General features: G+C 38.2%; 1 protein-coding gene across 6 annotated transcripts in view; it reads right to left on the reverse strand.

Annotated features, from left to right (window-relative positions):
* The window catches only part of ralgapa2 (Ral GTPase activating protein catalytic subunit alpha 2), a 153,009-nt gene that overhangs the window by 52,420 nt on the left and 86,748 nt on the right, over positions 1–13,841 (reverse strand). For all 6 annotated transcript variants that reach the window (XM_041253769.1, XM_041253770.1, XM_041253772.1 and 3 more), the window contains 5 exons: positions 11,513–11,696; positions 7,173–7,959; positions 5,458–5,529; positions 4,423–4,546; positions 1,849–2,004 (listed from right to left, as the gene is read on the reverse strand). In XM_041253769.1, coding sequence (XP_041109703.1) covers positions 1,849–2,004; positions 4,423–4,546; positions 5,458–5,529; positions 7,173–7,959; positions 11,513–11,696 — 1,323 coding nt within the window. The remainder of the gene's footprint in view (positions 1–1,848; positions 2,005–4,422; positions 4,547–5,457; positions 5,530–7,172; positions 7,960–11,512; positions 11,697–13,841) is intronic.

Below are 13,841 nucleotides of genomic sequence, written 5' to 3' on the forward strand. Positions count from 1 at the left end.
GGAGTCTGATAATGTGCCCCCTCCTTTCATTCCCCTCCACTGGAGTCTGATAATGTGCCCCCTCCTTTCATTCCCTTCCACTGGAGTCTGATAATGTGCCCCCTCCTTTCATTCCCTTCCACTGGAGTCTGATAATGTGCCCCCTCCTTTCATTCCCTTCCACTGGAGACTGATAATGTGCCCCCTTCTTTCATTCCCTTCCACTGGAGTCTGATAATGTGCCCCCTCCTTTCACTTCCACTGGAGTCTGATAATGTGCCCCCTCCTTTCATTCCCTTCCACTGGAGTCTGATAATGTGCCCCCTCCTTTCATTCCCTTCCACTGGAGTCTGATAATGTGCCCCCTCCTTTCATTCCCCTCCATTGGAGTCTGATAATGTGCCCCCTCCTTTCATTCCCTTCCACTGGAATCTGATAATGTGTCCCCTCCTTTCATTCCCTTCCACTGGAGTCTGATAATGTGCCCCCTCCTTTCATTCCCTTCCACTGGAGACTGATAATGTGCCCCCTTCTTTCACTCCCTTCCACTGGAGTCTGATAATGTGCCCCCTCCTTTCATTCCCTTCCACTGGAGTCTGATAATGTGCCCCCTCCTTTCATTCCCTTCCACTGGAGTCTGATAATGTGCCCCCTCCTTTCATTCCCTTCCACTGGAGTCTGATAATGTGCCCCGTCCTTTCACTCCCCTCCACTGGAGACTGAAAATGTGCCCCCTCCTTTCATTCCCCTCCACTGGAGTCTGATAATGTGCCCCCTCCTTTCATTCCCCTCCACTGGACACTGATAATGTGCCCCATCCTTTCACTCCCCTCCACTGGAGACTGATAATGTACCGCCCCCACCCCTTTCATTCCCTTCCACTGGAGACTGATAATGTGCCCTCCCACCTCTTTCACTCCCCTCTACTCAAACTGTGAGGCTGACAATTCGTTTTCTTGCCTGGGGCTACAAAGGGCCTTGGAAGCTTTAAGTGCAATTGTAGTGCTTGGGAGTCAAATTAAATGAACAAATCCAACAGCACAAGTCTGTCCCCCAGATTCGCAAACGCCTTCAGAAGTTAGATTAGCTGGTGGAAATCTAATCTTGCAAAAGCTAACACATTTCTCTGGATAGCGAGCTAAAGTTCAGTAGAGGGTCACTAGTGCTTTACAGGAGCTGATGAATTTGCCACACTCCGGAACATTATCTGATAGCAGGAATCAATTTAGCAGTCTTGCGGATCATTTTTCACTGAAACTGCAATTCAGAGGAGGTGGAGCAGCATGCTGATACAGCCATTGATTTCTCCCTCTGGCTTTGGAATATTCAGTGAAAAAAAAATACCTCATGCCATGCACAAGTGTCTTACCTTTAACTGGTCTATCTAGGTTACTTTGCCAGGTAATCGCTTTATTAGGGCATAAGTCACATCAAAATCAGCAGCATCAAGTTCATTATAAACCTTTCTTTATGTCATAGTTTTATTCTGCACTGCAAACACAATTTGAGGGCCACAACACACACTTAAAATCATATATATTTACATAAAAAAACATACAATGCCAAGATTTTTAACTCTTCTAAAAAAAATTAAAAAAAAGGTGGTGAAATGAAACGGACACAAATTTCAGAATTGTGCTAAGCATTTGATCTCAAGCCTGTGCAACACTGACATGCATTCCCATCTCCCTTGCCTGAAATGATACTTGAGAAGTTTTAAAGAAGCTATTTTTGCTGGAGATCCAAAATAATCGTTAGCAGAAAAACAGAGAATTATGAAAATGTGACATTGAAATAATCCACTACCTAAAGCTTTAATATCATTATACCCTCAGAATGGAGCACGTAGGAGTGCTGGGGGCAAGTTACCTTTCTTGTCAGCGAGTCGTCTGGATCCGACGGCATCCTTGTGGACACATGGAAGATCACTTCCACGGTGGAAGTAGCGTAGTAAGGGGCTGTCTGGCCTGTGCTGCCATTGCGCTGGAGGCCACCCATGAAGCCACAGTGTGTTGAGAGGTCCACCTGGCGGGATACAAACACCCAGCTAACCACAGCTCAACACATGAGTAAAGTGATTCACCTGGTGTGACACAAACACCCAGCTAAACACAGCAACACATAAGTGAAGTGATTCATTTTAAACAACACTCAAATCTAAACACTGCTACTAAATTTAATGAAATCTGTCTATTGCAAAGACCAGAAGAACATCTCTCATTTGGACTCTATCTGAGTTAAAATGAATTCCAATCGGACCAGGGTCCAAGAATAATGGACATACAATGATGTGTTAAATGTGTGTAATGTAGAAAAGTAATGAAAAATACTATTACTTTATTATGATAAGATAATATTCTATATATATATATATATATATATTATATCTATATATATATATAACACACACACACACACACACACACACACACACACACAGTACTAGTCAAAAGTTTGAGTACACTTGCTGGAAACTAGATTTTTTTCATAATTGACAATGTTTTACGTTGTATACGTTTCTGTATATTTGAAAATGAAAACGCATGTTACAATATACAAAACAAAACATAAGGAGTATCAAAGCAATGTTCAAGAAAATTGAAAATTGCCTCTAAATCTTGGATTCCTCAAAATAGCCACCCTTTGCCTTAATAACAGCCTCACAAACACGAGGCATTCGGTTAACAAGTTTCAGCAGGAAATCACCGGACATGTCTTCCCAGCTCTTCTGCAGCAATTCCCAGAGATGTAGGGCACTTGTAGTAGCTTTGCTTTAACTCTTCTGTCCAGTTCGTCCCATACAAGTTCCATGGGATTAAGGTCTGGAGACTGGGCAGGCCAAGTTGTCCTTCACTTTCCTTCTTCGCCAGATAGTTCTTGCACAACTTTGAGGTGTGTTTCGGGTCATTATCTTGCAGAAGAGTTAAGGACTGCCCAACTAGCCGTAATCGTGATGGAATGGCATGCCTCTGAAGTATGGTATGCTAGCCATGCTGGTTGAGCTTGCCATGGACTTGGTAAAGATCACCAACTCTGTCACCAGCAAAGCAACCCCAGACCATGACACTGCATCCTTCATGCTTGACAGAGGGAACCACACATGCAGAACTCATTAGCTCACCCTCTCTGCGTCTTACAAATACTCGGTGGTTGGACCCAAATATTTCAAATTTTGACTCATCGGTCCATAAGACCGACTTCCACTCCTCAAACATCCAGTTTCTGTGTTTTTTGGCTGAGGCCAGTCTCTTCCTCTTATTCTGCACTCTTAACAATGGTTTCTCTGCAGCAATTCTTCCAGCTTCACGCAATCTCCTCTGAACAGTTGATGCTGAAACATCTGTACTTCTAGTAGCATTTAGCTGAGCTTGTATTTCAGGGGCAGTTAATTGCCGGTTTCGCAGACTTGTGACTCAAATGAACTTGTTCTCTGATTCTGAGGTCACCCTTGGCCTGTCTGACCTTGTTCGGTCCTCATGAGTGCCAGTTTCTTCAAATCGTTTGATGGTCTTGGCCACAGCAGTTACAGACACTTGCAATGTTCTTGCAATTTGTCTAAAGATTGACCGTCATTTCTTAAAGTAATTACAGTAATTCTTTTTTCTTTGCTTAACTGAGCGTATTTTGCCATTTTCTGCTCCCTTACATTCAGGAATGACAAACTTGTGCCTATGCTACCTATATTTCTAGTAATCATGGACCCTCACCTGTTAACAATAATTGGTGACAAAAGGTTAATTAGGTAACATGCCAGTTAACTCGGAGAACATCTAACAGACACTTTTATACTTAGGCCAGTGTTCTAACACCGTGTTATACGCATTTCAGACTTTTAACTGACTTGGGCTTCAGACTGAAATCCCCATTGCTTTGGATGACCATTTAACTGAAATTGACAATTGACAAATTTACATTTTCATTTAAAAATTAAAATTTGGAATGCAATTCACTTATGATTATCAGCTTATATAAGAACATATATCATATAATGAAATATGAAGTGTTATAGACAAGTTTATACAGTTAAAAGCATAGATAATACATGAAAAACCTGGTTTCAAGCAAGTGTACTCAAACTTTTGACTGGCACTGTATATATTATATTCACCCTGGGAAGTTTTCAAATTTTGTTGAATTACAAATAATGTATGCCCAGTTTTTCAAACAAACTTTTTTTTATTCAAAGCTGTAGTGATTAAACTGAATACTGTTACATGAGGAGGAGGTTAAATGTCAGCAAAACTTGTGTGTGTGTGTCTATATATATATATATATATTTTAAATGATGTCTCAATCCTATATTGAAAAGTGATGTAAAACTTTTGGCAATTGCTGTATAAACTGTAGTTCCAGTCAATGTGATCCTGTACAAGCATTTTAATAAAACAAAAGGAAATTATGATTGCCCTTGTTATGAATTATAACAACAAAAAAAGCAGATACCTCCCAGCCAAGTCCTGAGACAAAGTCTTCATAGGCCTGACTACCTTCGGTGTTTGAGAGAATGGAGCACTTGTCCTCCTGGCCGTCCCCGATATAAAACACAGCTATCTTGTGTGTTTCTCGGCTGCAGCAGAGACAGGGGTTAGTTTGTGTATTATGCATTACCTTTCAAATGACAGTGTAACCACATAGGTGCTGAATTCAGTATCTGTACTGTTATCATGTTTATTAGCTGGAACATTACTACACACCCATTACTTACTGTATGCAGCATGCACAGTTAATAACGAATTTTATGAATTGCTCTTACAATAAATACCATATGGCAAAAGATATGGAATGAGGCAGAAAAGGGTCATTTAAGTGTAAAGACCCAGAGGCTGACATTGGAAAACACCCTAAAAGTGTTTTGCATCAATTTGTATGAAGTACATTTTCAACACTGTATTAAAGTCATGCTTTCATCATCTAAACAGCTGAATATTGCAGAGCTCTTCGCTGATCATGCTGCAGTGGATAATATCAGTGTTGGGGGAATTAAAGGCGTGCTTGATATTTAGTGCTGCTTGTGATATTCAGTGTTTTTCACACGTTCAATTTCAAGTTGAAATGTGTCTCGAGGGATGGCAATCAAGGGGTTCCCACTGTGCTGGTGTGTTAGGTATGAATGCTCCCCATTGAGGGTTGCATCACTATTTAACAAGTTGCAGTATATAAAAAGGCAACACTTGTGTCTTTTTTCAATCTTTAGTTTTGTGAAGAATACTGCAAGTTTTCACAATGGACACATTTAACTTAATTTACCCTTCATAGAATAAAATTGCTAATTTCTGGAAAATTACAATGTTTGGATGAAAAATGTAACAAAAACCAAAAACCAGTGCAGCTAATTTTTTATGTTATACTGTATAACAGGCACTGCTGAGGTCCCTAGCTGCACTATACCAGGCTGTTTATCAGCAGTTAACATTTAGGCTATTCCTTATGTGAGAATGACATGGACGTAACCTTTGCTGTGCTATAAATCACACTTACCATTGTCTTGAATCCAAGTTTTTAAGTTCTCTTAAGAGCTTTGAGTTTTTTTTCAGTAGATGGAAACTTTTTCTGTTGGGTAAACATACAAACAAGGCTTAAAATATTTTCTGTTAATGGGGAAATATACTTTCCGCAACATTAAAGAGTAAGTAGTGGGATTCCAAAAAGTACGCCCTCCATTGTTAAACAGGTAACACAGCAAGAACGGAGCAGAAAAGCCAGGGTACTTGGTCATGTTTAAAAAAACAAAAACAACCATGTTCTGGCTTTTTGGTTCCGCATCACATCATGGATCGTTATCGCTGTGTTACCTGTTTGACAAAGGGGCAATAACCCTGACACTATCAGTGAACGAGAGCGCTCATTTTGAAAAGCGCTTTGAAACAGACTGAAGTTATAAGTGTAAAAAGTTGTTAGGATGTTAATGAAAAGAAAAATACGTGTACATCATTTAAACAGTTGTAGCAACACGTGGGATGTGAACGCTATATTTTTCTGAATCCTGCTTCTTAACTCTTTAAACCTTACTAAGCTGTTCTGTGTGAACGAGACATGATTCCAACATTTCTATGGACATCAAGCTATTTACTTTCAGAAACAGATAATTACATTTATTCAGTATTCAGTTCACAATGTCATAGAAAATGTTAACCTATTTTATTGGATTTCAGAAAACTGTTAAATATGGAAAGAATAGTCTTATCAATTTATCATAACATTATTGTTTGCATGCAAGACTTTACTGTTCAAATTGTGTATTTATACCCTTGATCAGTCACTAGATCAATTTGAACTTAAACCCTCAATACACACCACATAATCAAATACCGGTAGAATTATAAGAGAATGATATGAATGTATGAAGATGCAGGGCAGTATCGATAAACCTGATGGACAGCCCAAGATTATTACAGACTTTCAGAGCTCTAGCCTTCACCAATAATGAGGAAAGACTGTGATACCCAGCTACACATGTTCTGTCTCAAGTGTAAGACCTTAATATGAAGGAAAAAAACAAACACATAGGCTCTTGATCGCCTTAAGCACAAAGTGTAATACACTTGTCTACATGTATCAAGAATGAAAACCCTTGAGATCTGGAATGCTGCTTCCAGTATGGATGTGATAACATTGTGACAGGGGGAGGACAGGGAGACTGAGTTAAATGCATCACTTTTCAAAGGCCCTGGTCCTCTCTCCTTTACCACAGATGTTTGAGCTCTAAGGAATAAGCCTTAGTTGGCCTATATTAATGGGTTCAGTAGTTTCTTTGTACTGTTTTAACAAGCTGCTTAAAACAAAAAATATTAGGCTTGTAGTAATACAAACATTTTAACATCACAATGGTGGACTAATCAGACTTTAAAGAAAGCACCCAAACAGCTGGGTAAAATATGCTCACAGTAATGGATACAGGACATTATTTTTGGAAATCTTGACTTCCATGCCTGATAACTCTATAAACTTTTGTTTGATTTTTTAAAACCCTGATAGATATTTCATTTGTATCTTCTCACTCCCTAATTATGGCAAATTGTAGTCATTTTAGTTGACCTGATATTTATTTTGAATGCTACGAATTTTAACAGGTTGCATAATTGTGGGCAACTCTGTCTAAGCAAAATAATGGTAACGGTTTATCTCATATCATTGTTTGTAAATTAATCCCCTCCTGCCAAAAAAAAGTAAGAAAACAAATAAAAAAAGCCCACCTGCGATCCCAGGAATTCATGCCCAGATCATTCAGCAGGAGCCTGCAGAAATAGAAAGGTGCTTTGGGCTCTTGAGGAGCCGGTTCTTTCTGACTGCTTACTTTCATGCTTATGTCACTGTGCCACCTCTTGACATGTGCCTCTTCTTGGGAGCTCTGCCTTAAGATGGCTTCCATTATGGTGTGCTCCTGCTCACGACTCATACCCTGTGGTGGCGGAGCTGGATCATTGAGCTTCCCCTGCTGCTGGGACAGGCACTCCGGACTACAGCTGCCCAGGTTCGCCAGCAGCTTATCCAACACGTCCTGCCCTTCTTCACTGTTACCTTCAGAGTCCCAGCTCATTGGGTGCACGTTCTGTTCAGGCCTGGCACTGCCCCAAGGCACTTTTACATGTTGCTCTTTACAGCTACTGGATGACTGTCCATCTAAAGGTCCATAGAGAACGCCACCATCCCACGAATACTTTCCAGAGATGTCTCTCACAATGACTCGGACATCTGCTGCACCTCCATGAGGCTCGCCGGCTCCAGTCTTTTCTGCAGGGATCTGCAGATAGGAAACAAGGGTGCTGTCATTGAACACAAACAGCTGCAGGTTAGGGCTCTTGAAGACCTCTGAAGACAGCTCAGAAGACTCAACATAGTCATTGTCGTGGTTCTCGCTGATGAGGCTGTGAAGAACGGCAGGACCTCCGCTGAGTGGATGGTGGCTCAAGTGGTTCACAAGGTGCGTCATGATCATGCGTGCAGTCAGAGGAATCAGTTCCATGTTCCTCCTTTTCTTTTCTAAAATAAAAAAAAAAAAAACAAGTGAACAAGACATCAGGAACAAAAAGGAAAGCATCCTTGGGGTGATATTTTCAAGGGATTTCATTTCTTACCAGTAAAAAAATGTCTACCACTCCTTGTTGTTGTTTCTGCTCATTACTTACCATGCTTAGTTTAAAAAAAGTTTTTAAAAGCAGGATTTCTGGATAACGACAGTTTTGTAAATGGCCGTGCAACTGTAATATCTGGTGTTAGTCATCTCCGTGAGTTAGGAACATCTCTACATAATCACTGTCAGATGGGACTGGGATTACAGACACACATCCCTAGTGGTCATTTTTAACCCACCGGACTTCAGTTATTCAGTACCTCTGATCCTATGGCTTATAAATGTGAAAATGGGCAAGAGGAAAAATGATAATGTAAAAAGTAGAACAGAGTAGTATGTGTCTTCAAATGCTTCTTAAATATGACGGCAGACTCAATCCTGAGTTAAAGATTTGTGACTAGGGACCAGTGTCATATCTCCAAGTCCCCTAAAAACCTTGCTGCCAATGAAAACTTCAGAGTGTAACCAAAAAAACTAAAACAAAGTAACTCCTGGAAATTAGTGAAACTGCAACTAATGCCAAAGACTACAGGAAAAACAACAACAAGTTATTTGGTTCTACATTAATAATGATTTAATAATCAATTCTACAGATACTCATGTTTTTTTTGTTGTTTTTTTTTTAGAATAATTATTATGTTTTCAGCGGCACATACAATCCCAAACGAAAGCTCAGATGAGTTTACTAAATATATATTTAGGTTTCTATTTTAAATACAATATAATTGATAAAAGGCCTAGCTGACTATCAAATAAAGTGCTTTTGGAGAGGAGTGGCTACAGTAATTACAAGTAGTCTGTTTAATTGTGTAGATGATAATTGCATACATCTGTGCAAATGCATTATCAAATTAAAAACACTTATTTGTTTTTGATAACTTCATATTACTTCCATTAACATATTAGACAAAATGGCTATGCAATTTAAAGGAATCCTCTGTACACAGGTTTTCAGCTGAAGGGCTTTTCATTTGACTACTAAGAAAAATAGAAATACTGTTAAGTCTTCCAGATCTGCTATAATTTGTCAAAACAAGGTTTTTACTGACAACTGTAAATGGAAAATATTAATAGTTTTATGTGAAAACCATAAAAACATGGTCCCACGTTTTTATTTTTATTTTCAAAACTAATGAAATCAGATCCATGAACTTGTTTTAAAACACTCAAATTTTGGTTGCTTAACTATAACAAACGGTGTATATGAAACATCTTCAGCAGATCTGTGATACACCACCTTTTCATGGCAAGAAAACTGGCTTAATGGATTAGGAATATCCATCTGTCTCTGGTTTAGACTGTTGGAAGTCATCATAAAAAGGTGCCGATTTAGAAGAGAATAGGAAAATGATTCACAATCACATTCAAAATAGTCCATCACTTCTAATACAAAATAAACTTGCGTCTAATCTCAGGCATCCCATAATCACCTTTAATATGCTAATGAATGTATGACAAATTATTATATATTTTTTTTACAACCTGCAGTTTAAATAAAATAAAAATCACTATATATACATATATATATATATATATGTGTGTGTGTGTGTGTGTGTGTGTGTGTGTGTGTGTGTGTGTGTGTGTGTGTGTGTGTGTGTGTGTGTATATATATATATATATATATATATATATATATATATATATTTTTTTTTTTTTTTTTTTTGATGTGAATAAAGCAGCGCCAAACAATTCTTTAAAAAATAAATATTCTGCTACTTTTATGGTCATTGGTTTATTAAATCCAAAAGGACTACAGCAGTAAGCAGTCTTCAGTTGTTCATCTTACAATGAAAAAAGAAGGGAAGGTAGAATATTCTACTACTGCTAATCTATTTGTTCTGCTCAGATAGGTTACTCTTAGTGGACAGTGCCTCTGGTAGATGCACACTCTCACAACACAAGCATCTCTATGACATACACAATGGAATCCTTAGAGAGACTGCAAGGACATAAAACTTGAAAACATCTTAAGATTCTTCTGTTCAGCTAATTTCTTGTGCAATTATCCTTGTGTTACTATGCTTATACTTGTCTTTATTGAGAACAATCATTCGTGGTACACGGTTTTGATTTGTCAAAGGAGAATGTCCAGTATATGACAAGAACATATTTAAAATAAATACCAGTAACAGGTATACATTTTTAATATTACCACCTCCGCAGTGAAGTCGACTCTTTTGTCTTAAGAAGCACGCGCTGTGTAACTGCTTCCAAAATGAAAATCATTTTATGTTAGAACAAAGCTGGAAACTATACTGATCGTTTGAAAAAAGGAGTAATGCAGGCATATTTCTGTTGTAAATATAGGTTTTTCAAAAGGATCTTATTAACTTTTCATGTCGGGTTGATTTGGAGTGAAAGCTCAGTTTGGGATTCTTGCATGTTGGATTAAGATTTGGTGCACTTTGAAACGATTCATGTGCAGACTGATTTTGAATAAAAGCTCAGCTTCAATTTAGAATTTGTGCTTTTTGTACTGCGTTTTAATTCTTTAACAAACTGGATAAAGCAAAGTCAGAATACTGCAAACATGAAATTAACAGGTACAAATAATTCTGTTTTTATTTACAATATTATCTCATTAATTTACTTCAACAGTTTATCGTTAATTTTGATTGTCCTTTTGCTATAACTAACCCCTCAATATAACGAACAAAAGGCTTGGACCCCAGCAGGTTAGTTATAGAGAGGGTGTACTGTACAGTTTACATTTTTTTAAACAAACACATAGTGGACGGTGGCAGTATTGTTTGAAATACCGAAGTGCAGCAGCACACCACTGGACTGGAATGTAAGCAAAGTACACATTCGAAACTAGTCCCAGTAAGCATGCTATTCCACTTATGTTGTTCCAATTGTGTTATCGTACTGAAGTGGAATAACACAAATGTATCCCACACTAGGTATATCCACACTTGTAGTACAGTATAAAACTAATTGTCCCAGGATAGTGTTCCCTTTTAAAAAATGGACAGCTAATTTGAAACTATCCGTATGCTTTTTATGTGGCATACAATTATAAAGCGCCAGTGAAAAGGTCTTTCAATACTAAATTCAATGCTTCAAAGATTCCTATCTCTCATTAAGCATCTTTGTATTTCAAATGAATAGATTTCTACTTATCTTTGATAATGGATTTGAATTATTAAATGTCCATGAACATGACTTGCATTTCTTTTTAGTGTTAAACCACATAATGCAGAATCCATGCTATAGTACAGGTCAGGCATGGTTCTCCTTCTCTGCTGCAAAAGTCCCTTTCATTTCCTACATTCAGATAACTACATTCATAACGTTTGATTGCTTGGTTACTTTCATGCTTATTATTTTATACAGCAGGTGTCAAACAGCCTCACTTTAACCTGACTGAATCTGAGCCACCAAACCTGTGGCTGTATCCCACTGATCCCTATGCTAATGGCAGTGCCGTAAGAAAATAAGTGTGCCCTGCTGAGAACTTACCCTCCGCTACGGTGAGCAGGCTGCCAAAATCCACACTGGTATGAGACTGCGGTGGCTCCGAGTTCCTGACATTCCCGACCGGCAGGAACGGGTCGTAGTCTGTGGCGGAAAGGTCTGCAAGGCTCAGCAGGTAATGGCTTTGCTGGGTGTAGAGATTTGAACCATGAACACAACAGTGCAGAACCTGGAAAAGACAAAGAAATTATCAACTCTATAGACTCCAACTAAGAAATTGAGGTGAATGTCACATTTCAAACCACAGTTTATTTGTGCATTGGTGAAGGATTCATTTTCCTAACCAGAGAGACAAAAGTACTGTACCTGAATGATACAGAATGTAAAACTCAAAGGCAAACTTCTGATACGAGCGACAGCCAGGTGGTGCCATTTTAAACTCCAACGGGTGCCCTTGCTTCTGGAAATTCAAGTGCAGTGTTTAGATCTGCTACAGTATGGATCAACTGGATGTTTTTTTGTCTTGTTTGCACGTATTCTTGTAGCAATTTCACCTTTTTTTTTTGGTCTAGTGGAGCTCTACAAGAATCGGTGGATGTCTGGTGGCTCCACTGGCTCTGTCGTTCACAGGGCTATCAATCGATACAGTTGTATAGAGTGGATATTCAACATGATTAGCTGCATACCTGTCGCCATTTTTACACATTCAAAAAAATCAGAAACATGCACTCAATTTAAATTGAATACTTACAAATACTGCACAGCTTGTCTGCCTCCCCTCCTGTCTCCACTAAAACTTCCATGAACAACTACATCTCCCATAACACAATGGCTTCAGTCACTAGGAAACTTTACACAAGAAAAACCAACCCAACCCAAACCCAAAACCAAACCAAAAACTAACCCAACCTAACCCAAAACTTATCCAATCTCTGGCTAGCCCTGTTGTCTTTACAACCAATCATAGTAAGAATCAGAAAAATTCAAAACTACACAGGTTGAACTGTAAACACCCCAGTCCAGCTAAAAATCCAAATGGAACCATCATGAGAGGCAACAGCTAAAAAATATAATATTAAAACGAACTGTTTTATAACTTATTAATGCATTTCCTTATTTTATTTATCAGTATGGCTTAATATTGAAGTATTAACATGTACACTGGGTTAAAAAAATGTAATGTTAAAATATAACTAATGTAAAATAATTAATTTGCAGAGTCAGTGTGATACCTTGAAAAAATGTGCTGAGCCGATAAAGAACCTTGTAGAACACACGCATGGTTGTACCATAGCTCAAAATAACATTGCAGTTAAAATGGAAGGCTCTTTTTTAGTGCCTACCCCATTACCATTAAAGATTGTACAGTATTTAACGGGATTACTCATGACTTCAAGGTAATGTTGCATTTAACTCCCTGAAAATACATTTTACTCTCTGTGTTAAAATTAGAGGGTAAGTTACTCACAGACCCAAAACCTTACCTGGAGCCTAGATTACATGGACAGTGCAAAGAAATTTGGTCAGACATCAAAAGCCAAGCCGAACTTGACAAAACTCACAAAAATAGTAAAACATATTCAATCTTTCTCAAATTGCTTTGTTTAATGCCTACAGTAGGAGAACAATGCAGTATTGCATAACTGAATACTGCACTATCCTCCTACTACAGGCATTCAACAAATGTACCAATTAAATTAGCAAAATGCTCCCCTGTTCCCCTGCTTTCTTCACCAGCAATATGTAAGAATCAAAAATAATAAAAAACTGAAACAATACTTCAATGGCTGCCATCTTTTAAGATACCTTGCAGGATATTGTAAACATCCGATCCACAGACTACAAAACAAATCGAGTCCACCTGCAAACTGCGAAGAGCGCAGCCTTAGTCAAGAGCTAGGAATCTCACATTTATATTACATTTACATGCATTTGGATTATGTAAAATGTAGCCGTTATTAAACACAATTAGCAAGCTACTTAATTTGGCTTCTGATGGATTTTAGACTAAGTATATATACTACCGGATAAAAGTTTTAGAACACCTCCATTTTTCCAGTTTTTATTGAAATTTACGCAGTTTAATGTCTCAATGTACTCTGAAATTAAAGCATAGAACAAATAAACAATTGGAGATAAAAAAAAGAAATCATGGAATCATTTTGTTTAACAAAATTTAATCTAAATTTTTGACTCAAAGTAGCCACCTTTTGCAGATATAACAGCCGAACACGCTCGTGGCATTCTTTCGACAATGGAAATCAAATATTGTTCGGAAAGTTCTTCCCAATACTGTTGCAGAAGTTCCCACAGATGTGTTGCACTTGTAGGCTGCTTTTCTTTCACCCTTCTGTCCAGTTCATCGCAAACCAGC

The sequence above is a fragment of the Polyodon spathula genome, chromosome 6 (genome assembly GCF_017654505.1).
Source record: "Polyodon spathula isolate WHYD16114869_AA chromosome 6, ASM1765450v1, whole genome shotgun sequence".
Classification (NCBI taxonomy): domain Eukaryota; kingdom Metazoa; phylum Chordata; class Actinopteri; order Acipenseriformes; family Polyodontidae; genus Polyodon; species Polyodon spathula.